At 33.1% G+C, this 21,595-nt stretch overlaps 1 protein-coding gene across 3 annotated transcripts in view; it reads right to left on the bottom strand.

Moving 5' to 3' along the window:
- Window positions 1-21,595, bottom strand: part of SPPL2A (signal peptide peptidase like 2A) — a 49,552-nt gene that overhangs the window by 14,208 nt on the left and 13,749 nt on the right. The window contains exons 2-13 of one of the 3 annotated variants that reach the window (XM_033107714.1): window positions 20,302-20,417; window positions 19,818-20,000; window positions 18,844-18,933; window positions 17,794-17,927; window positions 11,097-11,248; window positions 8,432-8,528; window positions 7,881-7,982; window positions 6,840-6,921; window positions 5,987-6,061; window positions 2,721-2,777; window positions 2,472-2,525; window positions 1,929-2,031 (exon numbers count right to left, since the gene is read on the bottom strand). In XM_033107714.1, coding sequence (XP_032963605.1) covers window positions 1,929-2,031; window positions 2,472-2,525; window positions 2,721-2,777; window positions 5,987-6,061; window positions 6,840-6,921; window positions 7,881-7,982; window positions 8,432-8,528; window positions 11,097-11,248; window positions 17,794-17,927; window positions 18,844-18,933; window positions 19,818-20,000; window positions 20,302-20,352 — 1,180 coding nt within the window. In that variant the 5' untranslated portion in view covers window positions 20,353-20,417. Of the gene's footprint in view, window positions 1-1,928; window positions 2,032-2,471; window positions 2,526-2,720; window positions 2,778-5,986; window positions 6,062-6,839; window positions 6,922-7,880; window positions 7,983-8,431; window positions 8,529-11,096; window positions 11,249-17,793; window positions 17,928-18,843; window positions 18,934-19,817; window positions 20,001-20,301; window positions 20,422-21,595 lie in introns of all 3 variants that reach the window. The other 2 variants (XM_033107712.1, XM_033107713.1) reach the window with 2 other exon arrangements.

Here is a 21,595-nt window from a genome sequence, read left to right as displayed (position 1 = left end):
TCAAACTGGCAACTGGCAACCTTGTTGTTAAGAGCACGCGCTCTAACCAACTGAGCCATCTGGGCGCCCACTGGCAGTTCAGCTCAAATTGTTGTCTTCAATCTAGTTGTGGAGGGTGCAGCTCAAGGCCCATGTGGGAATCGAACCGACAACCTTGTTGTTGAGAGCATGCACTCTAACCAACTGAGCTAACCAGCCGCCCATACCTCTTTCTTTTAAGAAATTTGTTGACCCTCTCTGAAGAAGTTTCAGATTGTATTTACTACTTTCCCCGAAAATAAGACCTAGCCGGACAATCAATTCTAATGCATCTTTTGGAGCAAAAATTAATATAAGAGCCGGTCTTATATTATACTATATAAGATCGAGTCTTACTGTAAAATAAGACTGGGTCTTATATTAATTTTTGCTCCAAAAGATGCATTAAAGCTGATTGTCCGGCTATGTCTTATTTTCGGGAAAACAGTAATTAAACACTGTTACGAAACAGTAAGAATGACATTTAACTATTAAAAAATTATAAGATAATTTTACTATTTTTATTGGTTGTTTGAATTAATTAGTCTTGGTCCCTACATAATTAATCAAATAAGTTCTCTGATAGTTTCTTGTTATTTTTACTGTATTTGCTATATTTAAGCACATTTCCATGTGTTTAAAAAAATGGTATTCTTTCCCCTAAAATCAGACTGTGGCTTTTAGAATTAAGTCAAGTATTGTCAAAAACTCTGCTGTTTGGGGGAAATATCTGTTTGGGACCTTCAACATTTACTTCAAGAATGTTTTATATGCTTTTCCCCCCAATTCGATGCTAAGTTCTAGATATATGATTTTATATAGCACTTGGTGTGGAACTAATAAAATTGGGGATAACTTTAAAGGTATTTAAGAAACCTTAAGGTTACCCAATAGAATGCGCTCCATGCTTTGTTTGAGTAGAGACTCACCGAACCAAGACAGTTGCAACACTGGACTTCCACATGCCAACTCACAAGGCAACACTGTTAAATTCTCTCCCAACCTACCTTGTTTCCCCCAAAATAAGACCTCGCCGGACAATCAGCGCTAATGCGTCTTTTGGAGCAAAAATTAATGTAAGACCCGGTCTTATGTTATAGTAAAATAAGATCGGGTCTTACATTAATTTTTGCTCCAAAAGACGCATTAGCGCTGATTGTCCGGCTAGGTCTTATATTGGAGGAAACACAGTAGCTTTACGATGTAAATGAAAGTTTTTTTTCAGAAGAGCCAGTACTTTTTACCCATCCACAGGCAGTTAGTACACAGGGAGACTGTAAGAAAAGTGAGGAAGAACAAACTCTCAACTGACTGAGAAATATTAATTACTTCTAGGTTATTTTATTATTGGGCTGGGAATAAGTTTATTCTACAGATAGCCCAGTGAGGAAAGTAATGCAGAACTGCAATCACTGTCAGGGAAGACAAGCTAAGAGAGGTGACGAAGTCCACCACATGCTGTATTTTTTACTATTAAAGTGCCCTACAAGCTGGTGTTCTAGTAACTTTTTCCTCTTGATCATGACCTTGCCTAGTATTCCTAAACAACTTTTCCTAAAACATAATTATTATTATTATTTTAAAATAGAATAGAAACTATAATACATTTGATATTATTAAATTCAACTTTTAATATATATTATACTTTCTTGAGAAAGAAAGTCAAAATGATCCGAATTGCTTCCCTAAGACACTTTTTGAGCCATGGAAGATATATTTTGGTAGTTACCAATTAGGCTTGATTTTCCTCCTCTTATAATGCTTTTTTTCTTTCTATGTCACTGATCCCAATGCTAGTAATAAGCAGAAATACTTAATATACAGTAGGTAACTTTTAACAGATACTATGCATTTAAGAATTTTAAACCATCAGTATATTTTTACTAAAATTGATACAAACAATTGCTTACCTGGTACAATAATGTCTCCAAAACCCAATATTGAAACTGGCATGACGCACACACTCATTACTGAGAAATAGGCCAGCTTTGGTACCCTGATGACTACTGGTAACTGTAATTATTAAAAAAAAAAAAAAAAAGAAAGAAAGAAAGAAGGAAAAAAAGGCCACCAATAAACCTCTCAGGAATCTTTATATCTTTTAGAAAGGGAAGGATTAACATTAGAATAATTGTTGTAACATTTTAAAATTGACACTTAGAAGAACTTGAGAACATAAACTAGACACATGTACACTCTGAATGTATAGAAAGCTTGAAAGAAATAGATACGTAGTTTTGGAAAAATGAAACCCAACACACATATAAGGTTAAAAGTATAAAGCCAGTATCCCCATATCTAAGCTTTTTTTTTCCTTTTTACCAAAAATAGGACTCAGGCCTTGAAACAGATTTGTTTTTTTGGCAATCTGGATTTTTTTCCCCCAAAGAAGAGTCTTTTCTCAGAGGGTATGATTTAAAGTCTAATGAACATATCTGAAATACAATCCTTACTTTCTCATGGGGAGCTGAGGGCTGAGCAGTGGCTTCCACCAAGTTTCCATCATTCTAGGATGAAACCCAAGTCAATAGGTATTTAATAATTTAGAATAACTAAGAAAAGGGCTATATTTTGTGAGAAATAAAGTTTTACAATACCTTGGCATACACTACATGACCAATGAATTACACAGGAAGGCAAAATTATTAACAGGACACACATACATACACTGGCAGCCATTTCTGTTTAATTGCCATCGCTACCTTTTCATTATTTCCAAAAGGTCCAGCTGCAAGTTCAACCATGATACTCTCGCCGTTCTAAAATTGAGAAGAAAGATGAAAGAAACTGTCCAATCATTTAAAGAGAACAATCTGCCACTACTCAAAAATGATTTTTGATCCCATGGCTTATGGCCTACTGTAAATTGTGAAAAAAGTGTGTTGTAGACTTCTTTTTTCCTACAACAGTCTCTGTAGATAGCAAAAATTGGAGTCATCTAAAACAAAATTCACCTAACACACTCTTCTACTTTCTCAGAGCTCAACAATTATTAAAAAACTGACATACACCACACACAGCTTATTCAAGTGAAGTTTTGAGCACTGATTTGCATTGACAACTAATACTTAGCATTTCTAATAGGCTATAAATTTTAAATGCTTTTAGCTATATTATGTCATTTACTATGTGACCTTAGTCAGTTTTAGCAATAACAATAGGGACACAAGAAATACTAAAATTTTTAATATTTCGATTTGTAATAAATACCAGTGACTGTATTTGAACAAATATACATTTAACCTCTGGCTACTCACTATAATAACAAAACAACGAAGCCAAACTTGAAGAGACCCAACCCTAAAGACCTTGAGAAGCTTCTGTAGCCTGACTCCCGTCCAATTTCTGCCCTGTCTGCTCTTTATGTCCTAATCAAAACATTAACCTTAGCTGAATTTCCTCCGTTGTGTCTAGCTAAGGTCTTTTTATGTGGGCTGTGTGAGGAGTTCACTAAAAAGTTCTTTCCTGACTACCACATGTGTTGTAGAGGGGGGAAACATTTTGAGGTAGCAAGCTAAGATGGTATGAGCTCCCATCGTGTGCTTCACATTATGATAAATATCACCAAAACCGGCTGTGGGAATATAAATAAATGTTGAATTTTAGAAAAATTTGACTTACTAACTATAATATTTTCCATATGGGTGGGGTGCCCAGGAGAAACCACTGGAGTGTATTTAAGAGGACTTCACTGATACTTGAGCCGAGTCGAAAGGATAAAATCCCTAGCGACAGAAATCTTTTCCTCATGTTAAGTTTCGGGGTACAGAAGGATTAAATTAAATACAGGTCCTTACAGTAAACTCCCATCATGTGATTTAATTTCCAAATAAAGAGTTCATTTTAATTTGCTTTCTAATTGTTATTTAAAACATTTACCTGAAGACCATCACTGACATCCTCTCATACATTCAAAGATATTTGAGGAACTATTTGCAAGATGCTATACCACGCACAGTGGTGGATGAAGAAAAGTGAAAACAGGTTCTTACTGCCTGTACTCATGGCCACCTGCCCTGCAAACTCATTAAAAGTTGACAAATACAAGGGTCAAGAACATGTTTAGAATGTTCAATATTTAATTCCTGAAATTTTCAGTCAAAACCACAAAAATCAGAAATTACATATTTGATTCTCATTTTGAGTTATCTACTAAAGTAAGGTCCATAGCCTTAATAAAATAAACAAACCAGACTGAGAAGGTGTTAAAGTAAATCTGTAACAGTGAACAGCAAAGAACACTTCAATCTTTTCCACTGGATCGGATTACTAGAAATCACATTCCTAGTCAGTGGGAACTAAGATGGAAAAAAGGATAAAAAATTCCCTAAGCACAGAAGGAAGAAAAAGGGCTCAAAGTCACCTTTATCATGACACTATACCTTTAAAATCCTAAAACTTTTTATGTGTAGGGAATAGTTTGCTGGCATATGCATTTGGTATTTAAAAAGCGATACTATCGTTAACATAGAATGGAAGAATTCTTTAAAAAAGAATGTGATTATAGTTTACAGCTATAGCCACTGTAAAATATATGAGTCATATGCTATGACTGTATGTTGACCAATGCCAATGGCTTTGCAGAGAGAATGCTTTACTTTCATTAATGAGATCGCTGATGGAGTGACTTACAGAGACATTTTATTGAACAAAATAAACTGATACAAGCTACGACAACTTTAGATAGAAATTTTAAAAATTTCTAAATCAACAATTTTTCTTATATAATACCACTTCTATGTTTTTATAGATGACTATTGCATGTGAAGTCAATGAGTCGAACGGCTCATCATCAAATGTGGAAAGGTGCTAGTAAAACAGTTTGGGAAGCTGTGATTTGGGGCAGTTAACTACATTTGTTAGCTAGTTGCAATTTTAGCTCCCCAGTGGGGCACATGCTTGTCTTCTGCCATTGTAGCAAATGTCAGAAGTGTAGAATTTTACAGTGAATTTTACAGATGGTAGAAGCTAAAGAATGGATAAAGAATAGGGAAAAAAAGTGATTATAATATCCAATACTATGTGAGAGTGACAAAGGATAAAGAGATGATAATAAATTTACAAAGCAAGATTCAAAATAAAATGCGGAAAGTGGGAGAACTGAGCAATAATTAACAATATATTCATGAGACCGGAATAGGGACATGGTGGAAAAATTGGGCAAATAATAAAAAAAACTACCACTCACTCAACACCTCTCCCTTGTTCTGGGCACAGCTGCGAAGAGATGACGTAAGAGCTTCAAGTTGCTATGATTCTACTAACCTCATGAAAAAAACAAGTCTGAGGCAATGAACAAATGGACAGAAGCAAAAAGGGAGAGAGCATGTGGCTCTGTGTCTAGTTTCTCCTGAGGCCAGCCCCATCCTAGTCTCTACACACAGCCTGGATAATGGGACCTTTTTGGTATGGAAAGGGTAGGTTGGGTTCTGTCAGTTTCAAATAAAAGATTTTAACTGATGGAAGAGGGAGGATGGAATGCCAGCAATACTCCTTCACATAATGGATTAGGAAACTGAAGCACTAAGAGCTAAATGACTTGTCCAGGGTTACAAGTTTACAAGAGCTACACTTTAGGTCTTCAGATTTTCTAGTGTGGTACTCTTGTTTAGTCTCAAATGAGGGCTACAGAAATGAAAGTAGCAATAACATACTTTCATTATCTTTGGTGTCTACATTGTCTATAGTTAACATTATTATTTTATAAGAAGAAGAAAAGTTACTTTAAAAAGGGTAAGTGCAAATTTATAGACATTTTCATGTTCACATCAATCAGGAGATTTTTTTTTTATTTAGCACAACAAAGGCTTGAAAATATCCTCTATTAAAAGGGCAATTTCAACGACAATTTTTCTTTAGAGAACTAGATTTCACTCCATGTTAAACATCTGCAAAATCAATACTCTAAGAGCAGATTTAAGATTCTTATCTTTCAGCATGTTTTTTGTGGGTTTAAAAAATATCATACCTTTGTGATGAATGGTGTTATGAAAACAAAAAATACATCATAGAGGAGGAGAAGGCCTAGAAGTATCACACATGACTGTTGAAGAAAGAAACAAATTTAAAGGTCAAACTTTCCATATTTATACTAAGAGATTATTTTTCAAGTTACAAATAAATTGTGAATATACAATACTTTTTTAAAAAATCATTTAATATCAAAATGAAGACAAAGAAATAGTCTAGAATAGAACAAGAAAATAATTTGATTTCTTAAAATGATTAAAAGCTTATTGTCTGTCCACTTCTGTCAAAGACTTCCTATTTTTAATAAATTAAGTAAATCTAAGGATAAAAAGTATAAACATATAAGTAGATTTGAAAATGTATTTAATTGGTAGTAAACTGTATTGCAATAAAGCTGTTATTTAAAAAAAAATCATTTAATGGTTAACCATTTAATGGTTATTCTATTTGTAGTTTTATTCTACAAAACACATTAAAATTTTTATTTCCTATCCCAGTCTTTAAAAAAAAAGAATGAATCAAAGAAATGTTATTCCCTGATATTTAATCCTGTAAAGATTTTATGAATTTGGCATATTATATGAATAATTAAAAATATTTTAGCTAGCAAATCAATGGTTACCTGGGTCTGGGTATTAGGACTGATTGCAAAAGGGCATGATAGAACTTTTGAAGAGATGAAAAATGTTCTGTGACTTGACTGAGATAATGGTTACAAAGTTATACATTTGTAAAATTTCAATAAACTGTACACTTCAAATGGGTGCCTTTTATTATACATAAATTATACCTTAATAAAGTTGTTTTAATAAGAAAAAAATTATTTTAGCTAGCAAAGTAGTATACTTTACCTTGAAGTTGGGTAACTTCAGTGTTTTAATTAAATTCAGACAGAAAGAAATCCCCAAGATATCTTGTAAAATCCAAGCCCACCTAAAATCAAAAGAAGTAACTCTGCTGTTTTATCCAGTTATTTTTAGATGGAACTTTTCAGAAGAGATCACTAAAGTAATATAGCTCAGTTACTATGATTTGACTATTCAATAATTAAGCAATAATTATAAAACAAAAAACCCTCTCATATTCTCCATATTTAGTAATTCACTGACCTAGATTAATGAATACTACTATACTAAAAAAAAGTTGAAAGGCTAATTCAGAAGAATGTATATCTGACATAAGTGCGTATTTATCTTTAACCTTTGGATTTATGCATGTCTCCTTCTAGAAAAGTAGCTCATAACAAAGGATGTAATATATGTCCAGATATTACTAGCTAGAACATAAAAGAAATAAGAGCTATGCAACATACTCTATCAGAAACTGATATGAATAATTATGAATTGATTTATCATACTGAAGCTGCCTAAAAGTGTACGACCTTTGCTCCTAGGTTTTAGGCCATTAAATCCTTTGGGTTTCAATAATTTTATTAATAAACCATTGAATAACAACTGTATATTTTTTTCTGGTTATCCTTCATGCAAATGGATAGAGATTTATTATATCTCCGTCTTTATAATATGAAAGGTAGCATACTCTAGATAATCTTTTGCATTTGGCTTTTTTCCCTTAAAAATATATTCTGGAAATCATGCATATCAATTCATAGAGATCTCCTTCATTCTTTATAGTTGAACTCCATTGTGTGGCTATACCATAATTAAGTATATTTTTGAAGTCTTTTTCAGCTTAAATGTTTAAATTACGATTCATATTGCCTTCTCTATATGACATCAAATCCATTAGCACAAGATTGGCTTAAAAACTTTTTTCAAGACTATGGTGTTCTGAGATAAAAGCAAAAATATTTCCATAACAATCATAATGAATAATTACAGAAAGATATAATTGATCCTTAATCTAAAAGCAAATAAACCAAGTAATCATACCTATCTTCATTTCGAAACACAGCCCAAACAACAGCTATTGCAATGCACAGTCCAGAGAGAAAAATAAGTCTCACTTCAATGCTTTTGCCACGACACACAATCCTAAAAAACAGATTTAAATAGGTTAGTTTTACCCTGCAGATGAAATAAAATGTTCCTCTAATACAAGAAATGACAAACAAATGTTAACCAGTCGCAAGCTATTGAAATACCAATTTAAAAGTCTTGATTTTAAATAAAACAAATGATATATAACAAAATAAAATTAAATGTTTATCAGTTCAATAGAGGTTTCTGTGATGATGGAAATGTTCTATATCTGTGCTATCCATCACAGTAGCCACTAGCCATATGTGGCTATTCAGCACTTGAAATATGGCTAATGAGACTAAGGAACTGAATTTTTAATTTTATTAAATTTCAATTAATTTAAATTGAAATAGCCACATGTATATTGAATTGCACAGGTTTAAATAAGACTCCTGTCTTTTCTTGTATTGTTTTAAATTATAAATACCAACATTATAGGCTTCCTTATTAGAGATACATACGTGCATTGTCCATATGGTATCTTACGAATTAGTGCAGCAAGACAGTTGTACATACTCATTGCTGAGGCTATGCAGAAAATTGCTATCATAACATAAACTAGAAAAAAACAAGACAGTAAATTATATGAGGACAGGAAAAAATGTGACAGGAAAATATCTATACAAGCAATATTAATTCTTTAGCTTCCTGATTGGTTAATGATACTTTCAAAGCAGTGACCATAGTATACTCTGAATTAGTTACTTAAACCGAAAATATTTAGATCTTGAATTTAAGAGTGCGTATATTATGTGTCACTTTTTTTATTTAGTTCCATTATACATTGGTAGGATTGCTTAAGGCACTGAAGCTAGCTCTACATTTTCTATCATTCAATGATGCAACTGGACATGTTTGTTAAAGATTTCTATGAAGTGAGCTCCAGACATTTATGAATATTTAATTTTAATGTAAGAAATGGAAGAATTAAAAAATTGTAAACAATTTTTAAATGTAGCTTAGGTATGAGAACTGATACCTTAGACATTAACCATGCTATCTATATTTTCCTATGGTGGAATTTAGCTATAATAACTTGATCTGTGGTAAAACCTAATCCACTTAAACAAACCTCTTTGTTATGATACAATACTAAAGTAGTTAAAATTGACAAGTGTTTTTTCCATAGTAGCTATACTTATTTGAGAATTCTTTAAAATTAAAAATATTTTATCTCTTGTTAAAATGAAGGGAGAAATCACTGTATTCTAAAAATAAAAATAATCCATTTTCTGAACTTTATCAAAATTTCACAATGGAAATACAATTTTAACCTGAATTTTTCAAATTCTACTAAATTGCAAAAACTATAACTTTTCCATAGTTGAGAAAAAGAGAACAATCTAGAGACAGTATATCAGGGATAGCCACTTTCTAAATTGTGATTCTGGACAAATTATTTTTTTAGTCCCTTGAGTCTTATCCTTAAAATATAAAATGTAGTAGTAATACCATGTCCGGGTTATTGTGAGGATTAGGTAAGTTAACATATGTAAAATGCTTAGAACAGTATCTGGCACATAATAAGCTTTATGCAACTGTTCCTTGTTAATTTTTTTAATATTGGTTACATATGATAATAGTAAGAAAGTCAAGATTGGCAAGTCAAATTTGGCAAGTCGTCCACTGAAAGTCTCCAACGTAAGTTTTAAAACACTGTTGGAAATAATGCTTTTGAAGCACTAACAGAATTTTAGGTGTCTCAATCAGTGTCACACTATATGAAAATGATTAGGCATGGAAAATAATTTGGTTAATATGACTGTCTTTATTTAATTCCTTGAGCATGACAATCATAAAATGGTAGGGGGACTCTCAGCAATTTAGTAGAGTCCCATTATTTAATTTATTAAAAAAAGGCAGCAATTTTAGCCATAAGAAACCACTTGGAGGTAAATTAAATCTTGCAATACCACACAATACATTCTCGGAGTCACAATTAAATCCCCTGTATTGGGATAACCATGAGGATTAATGATTTTTCTCCTCCGTTAAAGATTACATTTATAAACAGGGTCCAACGTTTTAAATAGCAATCAGTTTAATGAAATTTCTCATCAAAAATTAAAACATACCTCAGGGAAGGATACAGGAATCTCTTTTTGCTACCAAAAAGCACTAATATACTGACAGGATCAGACACAAACAATTGAAGGCTATTAAAATAGAAAAATTAGCTGCTCAATGACAATATAATACAAATATCATTCTAGCACCCATTCTCAGCAACTCAGATGGAAATCTGAGTGATATTCAAAGAATGATTTTTTTCTAATTGGAAATATGTGTCATAGGTCATATTTTTAAAGTGCAGGACAGCAGAAACTGAACAAGCTAAAACAACTTGAGGGCCTAGTTTCCTAGTCCAGAAAATTATAATAATGTTCTCCTAATAAGCATTGCTACCTTTGGTGATTTTACATAGGGTTTTGCTAGTTCTCATCAGACACACTCCCTTTTTCCCTGGTCTCATCACCTCGGTCTTTGTGCTATATATTAACCAGGGATGGCAAACTTCCATCCAATAGGACCATTAAGACTATCCAGGGGTTACTTACGACATTAAGACAATCCAGGGGTTGAACAAGTCATTATAGTTCCTACCCCTACTTTTTACAGGAAAAAAGTATTAATTACTCTGTAGACCACAGGCAAGTACCTGTGTGTCTTTAGATATGGCATGATCCTGTTTACATAAGTAAAACAAAATTCAAGCAATACAACCTCTTGATTTGCAAACTGACAAAAGAATAGAGTAACTACACTTTGGGGGTAAGCACAGGTAATAAATCAGTAATTTGAAGAGCTACCAAGAAGTCCTTAGTCTGCTCCTTAGATACTATGCTATCATGCTTTATCTGCAGAGAGGGAAATTTAGAGACCATAGCAATTCTTTCAAATCATCCATCAAGAAGTGTTTCTATGTCAAGACATAGTATATTTTTAATCTGAATATTTTTCATCTCAAAGTAATGGAGACCTAACACTTCCGACAATTTAAAAAGTTAACATCACTTTTTAATTATTCACTTAACTTTTCCAAGTAGAATGATTTAAAGGAACAGGTAAATCTGGCACAGTAAATGAAAAGATTGTATGCTGAAAGTAGCAAATATGACTTCTTACCCAACCATTTGTAGAAGAAATAAAGTAAGACCATCATAACACAGCAGATGACCACAAATATTACAACTGTTAGAGGACTGAAAGTTAAATAGTCTTCCTTCTTTTTCCTCATTTCTCTATCTTCAGGGTTTGCCATTGCCTTCATGTTTTCCCTGCATAAACATACACAGTAACTTAAAAAAAAAAAAATCTCTGCCAAGTACAGTTATTTTTAAAAATCTATCTTTAACACCAACTTAAATTTGTTATTGATTATAAAGTAATATATTAAAAAAAAAACCCACACACCAAAAAGAAATATTAATCCAGAAAGTAGAAACTCCCTACAATTCTCCCCTCCAGAGATAATCTGGAGGGGAGAACTGTAATTAACTATTAACTTTTGAAACAGCATCTTTTTCTGGAGGCAAAATTGTTGAAACATGACATTTATTATATAAATAAATTAATGTTTGTGGATGTTTATATCATTTAATTTGCAAACTATAGCAACGTAATAAATTTCAGAAAATTACCAATTTTCCTTACACGTATTATCAATTTATACATAGTAAAGTACTTCTAAAATTGGCTTCTTTTAAAACTATCCAGCCACTTACTATTTACTACATGCCTATTCAGTGCTCATCAATGTATTATGAAAGATTCAAAAGAAGTTCAAGACATACCTTTGTCCTACCTTGATTTAAGATAGCTAAATATTGTTCCTAATTCCTGCAACAACCCTTGCTAAGTCACACAGCTAATAACAGAGAGACTGAAGTGGAAGAGGAAAGAGCCACAGTGTCTTTTGTTGAGCAGTCTCTGTTCTATCACCTATCTTCTCCCAGTTATCTCCTCCTACTATCTGCTCCAGCTCCAATCCCATCAACTCTGGCTACTAAACTGTTATGTTCTCATCGGGTCTGGCCTCAATACAAACTTCAGGTTTAAAAAATAGTTTATTTCTATCAAATTGCAAGTTTGCCAAACTGCTTATTTACCAATATGCGACTTTTATATTAGAAAATTGTTGATTGGGAAAATTGTTGATTGCACGTTAAGCATCTGTGATTTTAGGGAGGCTGCCTGGAATAAAAGAAGGGAGAGACACAACAGGACCTCCCTGAAATTGTAGAGCTCGATGACACGGTTATTAAAGTAAGTTTCAATAAAACTGATACCTAAGTAGGAAAGCATACCAACTTCTGGTATCTATCATTACAAATAGACACGTTTAAAAACACTTTTATCTAATGTAAGCCATAATAATGTAAGCCATAATAATGTAAAATTTATATATTTTTATTCAGTATAGTAAAAAGCACAAGGCAATTTCTTGAACAGAAAATGCATACTAAATTTGTATCACATTAAAATACTACAATTTAACTTAAAAAAATTGTACTCTTAAATCTCTCAAGAGCCACATGTAATGGGAGGGAAGCTAAGCTTTCTTCCATGCCATCTTGAGTTTGTGAAGCTTGATGACCAGTGATCTCATTATAAGAAGATTTTAAGTCTCTACTGAAAAGTCTTTATACGGAACCAAGGTATCTTTCTTTCCCTTTTGTGCAAGGTGCACCTTTCATTTGGCAGGGTAATTCCGGGTTATGAGGTCCTGTTCTGGCCATTTTTCCTTCCATAAGCCTTATTCTCTTTCCCTTTCTTTTTAAATCTTACTCTTTATTTTCTAAATGATAATTCTTATGTTCTTAATAATTCTATTTTTCATGGAAATTTTTCCTTTTTATCACTGATTCATATTCTCTCCCACCCCAAACACACATACACTTACTTCTTTCTATCTTTAGAGAGAATCTTAGAATTACCTGCCTCAATTTTAAAATCCATAATCCTACAGGTAAAGGACATCTACTCTCCCAACCTAGAGACTAAAGGCAACAAATTCATTGTTTCTGCCCATGATGATGTTTTATGAATAAAAAAGCTTATATATACTGCTCTCTGATATCCAATTTTCTTCAGAAGGAGCCTACTCTGACATGTGCATGAAGCTTGCCTTGATAATGCAAAGTGTGTCCATGCACCAGCAAAATCACTTGGGAACTTGTTAAAAATACTAAATCTCAATTTATATTTTAATGAAACCTCAAGACAATTTGTATGCACATTACAATTTGAGAGGCACTACTCTAAAGAAACAATTTAAATAGTAATGGAAGTATAGGGAGAATCTATATTAAATGGGAAAAGATTTTTAATCAATCAGTAGCTTTTTGTAATTATTTACAAAATTTCACCAAATAATTAGAAAGTGATCTTGGAAATCTTCTTACATACTGTGCTTCATAAAGAATAATAATGGAAAACAAAACAAAACAAAACCAAAAACCCAATGCTTACATGACAACATAACTGGTACATGTTGAATCATGTTTTCCAAATATGCAAAACATTTAAACCTCAATACTTCAGGAACCTACATCTGTTAAACCATAGGATTTCTCTCTTGACCCAAGTCAATCAAATTTCAGTATTTTAATACATTTATAGAGCTTTTCATCCCAGAACACCAGATTATACATGCTTCTCTAGTGCACATGGAACATTCTCAAAGACACACCACATGTTGGGACACAATGCTAGCCTCAACAAATTTAAGAAAACTGAAATCATACCAAGCACATTCTCTTACCACGATGCTCTGAAATTGGATATGAAATGAAAAAGAAAGCAAGAAAAACCACAAATATGTGGAGATTAAGAAACATGCTACTAAAGAATGACTGAGTCAAAGAAGAAATAAAAGGAGAGATCAAAATATACTTAGAAACAAATGAGAATGAAAATACAACATATCAAAATTTGGGGGATGTAGCCAAAGCTGTAATAAGAACAACATTTATATCAGTACAGGCCTATCTCAAGAAAGGAGAAAAATCTCAAACAACCTAATGTTCCATCTTAAAGAACTAGAATAAGAAGAATGAATGAAACCCAAAGTCAGCAGAAGAAGGAAATAATAAAAGTTAGAGGAGAATTAAATGAAATAGAGAACAAAAAGATATTAGAAAAAATTAATGCAACAAAGAGCTGATTCTTTGAAAAGATTAATAAAATTGACAAACCCCTAACTAGACTCACTAAGGAAAAAAGAGAAAAAATACAAATAAACGAAATCAGAAATGAAAGAGGGGAAGTTATGAAAGATACCACAGAAATACAAAGGATCATACAACAATACTATGAAGGACTATATGCTACCAAATTCAATAACCTAGAAGAAATGGGCAAGTTCTTAGAAATATATAACCTTTCTAGACTGAATCACGAAGAACTAAAAAATCTAAATAGACCAATCAACAGCAAGGAAATTGAAACAATCATCAAAAATCTCCCAAAGAGTAAAAGTCCAGTACCAGATGGCTTCACTAGTGAAAGCTACCAAACATTCAAAAACGATTTAATATCAACCCTTCCCAAACTCTTCCAAAAAATTGAAGAAGAGATAATGTTTCCTAACTCATTTTATGAGACCAACTTTAGCCTGATACCAAAACCTGGTAAGGAAAACACAAAAAAGAAAACTACAGACAAATATCTCTAATGAATACAGATGCAAAAATCCTAAACAAAATACTAGCAAATAGAATACAACAATACATTAAAAAGATTATACATCACATCCAAGTAGAGTTCATTCCAGAAACACATGGATGGTTTGACATACGTGAATCAATCAATGTAATTATACCACATAAACAAAGTAAAGGATAAAAATGATATGATCATGTCAATAGATGCAGAAAAAAGCATTTGACAAGATACAACATGCATTTATGATTAAAACACTAAATAAAATGGGTATAGAAGGAAAGTACCTCAACATAATACAGGCCATATGTAACAAACCCTCAGCTAATACCATACTTAATGGTGAAAAACTGAAGCCTTTTGCTCTATGTTTAGAACAAGACAGGGTTGTCCTCTATCACCACTGTTATTCAACATAGTATTGGAAGTCCTAGCTAGAGCAATCAGGCAAGAGAAAGAAATAAAAGGCATCTGAATTGGGAATGAAGAAGTTAAATTGTCACTTTTTACAGATAACATGATTCTTTATATAGAAAACTCCAAAGACTCCACCAGAAAAAACTATTACAAACAATAAACAAATACAGTGAAGTTGCAGGATTTGCACAAAATATATGTGCAAAAATCCATTGTGTTCCTATATGCTAACAATGACATTTCAGAAAAAGAAATGAAAAATCAATTCCTTTTGCAATTGCAACAAAAAATAAAATACCGAGGAATAAACTTAACAAAGGATGTGAAGGACCTATACACTGAAAACTGTAAGACATTTTTAAAAGAAATCGAAGAAGACACAAAGAAATGGAAACATATTCTGTGTTCATGGATTGGAAGAACCAACATAATTAAAATAGCCATGTTACCCAAAGCAGTGTACAGATTTAATGCAATCCCCATCAAAATCCCAATGACATTTTTAAAAAAAAGAAACAGAACAAAAAATATCATCAGATTTGTATGGAATCGCAAAAGACCCTGAAGCCAAAGCAATCCTGAGAAAAAAGAACAAGGCCTTCAAATTATAGTACAGGGTGACAATAATCAAAACAGCATGGTATTGGCAGAAAAACAGACACAAAGACCAATGTAACAGAACTCAGAACCCAGAAATAAACCCACATATATATGGGCAAATAATTTTCAACAAAGGACCCAAAAGCACACAGCAGAGGAAAGAAAGCTCCTTCAATAAATGGTGCTGGGAAAACTGGAAAGCCACGTGCATAAAAATGAACATAGACTGCTATATCTGTCACCACATACCAATATTAACTCAAAATAGATCAAAGACCTAAACATAAGACCAGAAACAATAAACTGCATAGAGGAATGCATAGGACCTTGGGTTCAAAGAAAATTTTATGAATTTGACCTCAAAGGCAAGGGAAGTAAAAGCAAAATTAAATGAATGGGACTATATAAAATGAAAAAGCTTCTGCACAGCAAAAGAAACCATCAACAAAACAAAGAGGCAACCAACTAAATGGGCAAAGATATGTGCAAACAACACTTCCAATAAGGGGCTAACATCCAAAATACATAGAGAACTCAACAACACAAAAAATCCAAAATGAGCAGAGGACCTAAACAGACACTTCTCCCAAGAGGACATACAAATGGCCAATAGATGTATGAAAAGATGCTCAACTTCATTAGCCATTAGGAAAATGTAAATCAAAACCACAAAGAGATACCACCTCACACCTATTAGAATAGCTATTATCAACAAGACAAATAATAACAAGTGTTGGAGAGGTTATGGATAAAAAGGAACCCTCATACACTGTTGCTGGGAATGTAAATTGGTACAGCCACTATGGAAACCAGTATGGAAGTTCCTCAAAAATTAAGAATAATATTACCATATGACCCAGCAATCCCTCTTTCTGAGTGTCTACCCAAAAAATATGAAAATATTTATCTGTAAAGATATATATACCCCTATGGTCACTGTAGCATTATTCACAGTAGCCAAGACATGGAAACAACTGAAGTGTCCTTCAACAGATGATTGGATAAAGAAGATGTGGTGCATATATACAATGAAATGTTACTTGGCCATAAGAAAGGATGAAATACTGCCATTTGCGACAACATGGATGGGTCCTGAGATTATCATGCTAAGTGAAATAAGTCAGAAAAAGTCAAGAACCATATGATTTCACTCATATGTGGGATATAAAACTGAAAGCAACAAATGAACATGACAAACAAAGCAAAAACTCATAGACAACAGTTTAGTGGTGACCAAAGGATGGGGGGAGGGGACAGGTAGAAGAGGATAAAAGGGGTCAAATATATGGTAATGGAAGGAGATTTGACTTTGGGTGGTGACACACAATGCAGTATGTCGATGATGCATTAAAGAACTACACACTTGAAACCTATATAATTTTATTAACCAATGTCACCCCAATAAACTTAATTTAAAAAGATAAATAAAAATAAATTACAAATAAGATTAGCTTCATTTCGTTGCAAATAAGCCCTTTCTAATGAAACCTACAAATCAATTCACAAGGTGAATATATTGTCCTTTATGAATGAAATAATAAGCTCTGAGCACATTTTTTTGTCCAAAGCTCTAATTATAACCTGATCCTTCTATATTATATTGCCTATTTCAATCTAGAGCCAAAGATACATAACTGTAAGATTTGGTTTAGGTTGTTATTAAATAGGGAAATTCAAATTTTATGCACATTTGGAATTTCTGTATTTAAATTAAAATATGGACATGCTTAATAGTCTTAGAATTCCTAAAGCATTGAAAAGAATGATGGCTCAATTCAGGAGCTGAAAAACTCCCCATCTTCTCTTGCTTATTTTCTTCCAATGGAAATAAATAGGCATGTTAGGATACTAAGTATCTTCACCTTTCCTGGAAGAGATAATTAAGCATCTTAATTTAAAGGAGTCTTCAATGAAATTTCAATGTTTCCCTGCCAGCAGAAGAGTTCAGAGGAACCTATGACTCCCTTCTCAGTGAAACTCAAATGACTTTTATGAGGACAAAATCCAATAAGATCTTAACGACACTATCTTCTGGGGTCAGTGTCACATGATTAAAATTTTAAATGTCACATGATTAAAATGATTGTCAAACAATAATTTGTAACCATTTATCACAAAAACATTGAAGTTTAATTAAACTCACAATTCAATTAGTCCACTCCAGTACCCTCCTAATGCCACAGTGAACACAGCAATTACAAAAATAACCACCATCGTGTAGTCAAAGTTAGGCGATGATGGAGAATACATTTTCACAGTAATATTATCTCCAAGAGTCTGAGAGGCAAAAAAGGAGAGTTAAAATTAGGATTAGTTTTCTTTCCATTACAGCATATGGCAGCAATACTCCAATTTTACTCTGGAATACCATACATTAGACCGTCAAGAATACTAGAACTATTTTTAACAATATGATATATTCTCTTGTCAAACTTATGAGGCTATACTTTGGTTTATTAAATTTTGAAAGTAAAGTGCTCCACAGAATCACAGATTTTTAAAGAGGTCAAAACAAATATCCTTTCTAAAGTCAGGGCTCAGAAATACCTTGTGCTAAATGAGAGGTGAATACTTCCTAAGTGAAGACTTGATAGGATTTTATAGCTTCTTTGTTTTTTTCTTATACTGAAAAATGTATTAGTTTACTTAAAAAAAATGTATTAGTTTACTTAAAGTCATAAGACACTATATATACTGTTATTTAGATGGAGCCTGACAGGATGTCAGTATTACAACTGAACAACTGAAAAGATCTCTACCTGTGAATTTATTAGTCCGTCTTTTTTTTGCCTACTCTGCCATCTTGACCAGAACTCTCCTTTACAACTTCTTGATAGCAAGTGGAGCATATAAAATAATTTAAATTAGGTGCCGGCCCGGTGGCTCAGGTGGTTGGAGCATTGTACTCCTGTGGGCTGCCGCGGGCTGCTGTGCTGCCGTGGGCTACTGTGAGCTGCCAGGAGCAGCTGTGAGCCGCCGACCAGAGCACAAGGCTCATAATACCAATATGGGCCAGGGAGCTGTGTCCTACACAACTAGACAGAAACAATGGCTTGAACCAGAGTGGGGGGGGAGGGGAAGAGGACGGGAGACAGAAGAAGGGGAAAAATAAATTAATTATTAAATATAATTGGTTAAAAGTAAAGAGTTGTACTATTTATAACCTTTATCTAATATGTAATTACTAATTTACCTGCTTCATATCTTTAAAGTCTTTGTAGTTCATAAATGCAATCAGTATTTTCACATCATGAAATTCAGATTTGTTCCCTAAAGGAGGAAACTAAAAGAAAAAGCATTATGAAAACATATGAACTACTAGTATATTTACAGAATAAAATACAAATTATTCCATTATATGTAAAAATTACATCATTTTTAAAGTTATAAAACAAAGTTTCCTGTGTTCTTTCTTAATATTTTTTTATACTTAAAAGGGGTCTAGATTATTATATATAAATTATATTTCAATGAAGTTGATTAAAATAAAATCAATTAAGACTAACATACACGTAACATATTTGTATCAAGTGTTGATATTTAGCATCATCTACTATCTCCACATTGTATATGGTAATCAGGCATGTACGAGTATGTCAACTATTTATGACAATAATTAATTATTAAATATAATTAATAGAAAAAAAGGAGAAAAAAAGTACTTGTACAATTGTCATTACTGAAACAGTTTTAAGTTAGTAGAAGCCTACACACAGTGTTGCTATTATAATTAACATATCATGCAAATGTAATACATCTACTTCAGTATCTCTAATCCCTTACCTTTTGATTCTGTATTATATATTCAGCTGTTCATCAGTCAAATATAGCAGGTACTCAAATAACATCGTTTCATTGTAACGATAAGATACCATGTCCTCTCTTAATATTAGTAAGAGTTCTCAAACAGTTATATCATATATAACACACACACACACATATAAATATATGTATTTGTTCCTAACAAAGTCACATTTACTTTAGGAATAGAAAATAAACTACAAAATTTTCCAATTAAATGCCTAACATAACCAGAATGTGTATTTAAAAAGAATCCTACCATTAGATTCAAAACTCAGCCCCTAAACCACACACAAAGAAGATAGTTCAACCTGTGAAATTTGGTATCATGAGCTCAAAAGAAGTTTTTATAGTTTTATAACTTACTAAGACACTGTTATTGGCAACCAACAATGCTTCAGCACCTCCAATTTGTGCAATTCTGGCTTTTTGAAGAAAATGGCAGGTTCCCCACTGTACCACAACTGCTTTGTTCTTTATTCCGTCAGGAGGAATATCAGAAATGTTGCACAGTGGTGTGGAAGTCAGATTCATCAAACTAATGGAAGTCTGAAAAGAAGAAATGTCTTTAACATGATAAATACCGCATTTCCCTAAATGCATTCAGTGACAAAGTATCTATTGGTTTAAGACAAGGTTCTTTTAAATTAGAAATATTTTATGACAATCAGGCCTTAAGGTATTTTAAAATTCCCTAACTTGTTTTTCCCACAGAAAAATATACTAAAGCAAAGCAATAAAATTTAGTATCATACATTACAACTAGTTTGTACAGTAAAACATAATAATCACTCATTTTCACCTTTCAATATTTTTGTTTCCAAATAAATAGTAACTGTGATTTACTTACTGCATTTTCTAAGGTACTTGGAAGAGCTGTCCAATGAGGGTTATATAACATACAGTAGTCCTTAGATGGTGAAGGTGTGCCATTTCCGGATGCATGCAGGATTGCTTCCTGAGCAGCTGTCTAGGACACAAACAATAATTTTCACACTAGCGATAATTTGGCTTGCCAACAACTAAGGATTTTAATAAAGCTATTTACATACAGGTTTGACCACATTTCCTAAAGAGGGAAAGTTCTTCCAATGAATTTCTTTTTTCTTGTTTGAGGAAATACTTAAAGTATATACATTTGCCCAGAACACATTCTTTGAGGATGATAAGTCACTTTGTTATGCAGATACAATTATGGCCCTTGTTATAAGGACCATATCCCAGGGAGGATACGATGTGATAACTTCAGTATTCCCTTCAGAGTCTGAAACTCTCCTTCCCAATCTCTTAGGTGTTATTATTTCATTGTTTATGTTCTATATAAGAAAATCCACTTGAAATCCCCCAATCTGTCATACCTTCCACACTCTAAGTGTAACAATGGTTAAAAAGAAAGGTACATTATTATTTCTAAGTGCTATCTTTAGAAAAGAACAGAGGGTGATACTATAGATAAGTAAGAGGGTTGATTAGGTTTAGATTAAACATTTTTGAAATGCATACTCTGTAAGTGAAATGGATACTTCTTATTGCATGCAACAAAATGGCACATGCTCAGTTGGTTAGAGCGTGAGCTCTAAACAGGCTTGCTGGTTCAATTCCCACATGGGCCAATGAGCTGTGCCCTCTGCAACTAGACTGAAGACAACAAGCTGCCGCTGAGCTTCCAGAGGGGCGGCTGGATGGCTCAGTTGGTTAATCGTGAGCTCTCAACAACAAGGTTGCCAGTTCCATTCCCACATGGGATGGTGGGCTGAACCCCCTGCAACTGAAGAGTAAAAAGGGGACTGGACTTGGAGCTGAGCTGTGCCCTCCACAACTAGATTGAAGGACAACGACTTGGAGCTGATGGGCCCTGGAGAAACACAATATTCCCCAATTAAAAACAAAAAAGGCACACAATGTCCCCCTATTAATGATGCCAAGTTTGATTAGTTGATTAACTTAGTAACTGCAAAATTTCTCCAGTGTCAAGTTATATTTTTGCCCCTTTGTGATTAGTAAGTAATCTGTAGTACTCAATGAACACTTCTACAACCTCTCACCTAGTTTTTTAAGACTCCGTGATGATCCATGCCTGAATTTCATTTTACATATTATATTGGGGGCTGCAAAATGGTGATTTTTTTTAATACTGTCATTCC

This window comes from Rhinolophus ferrumequinum, chromosome 6, assembly GCF_004115265.2.
Source record: "Rhinolophus ferrumequinum isolate MPI-CBG mRhiFer1 chromosome 6, mRhiFer1_v1.p, whole genome shotgun sequence".
NCBI lineage: Eukaryota > Metazoa > Chordata > Mammalia > Chiroptera > Rhinolophidae > Rhinolophus > Rhinolophus ferrumequinum.
This window is presented reverse-complemented; position numbering and strand designations above follow the sequence as displayed.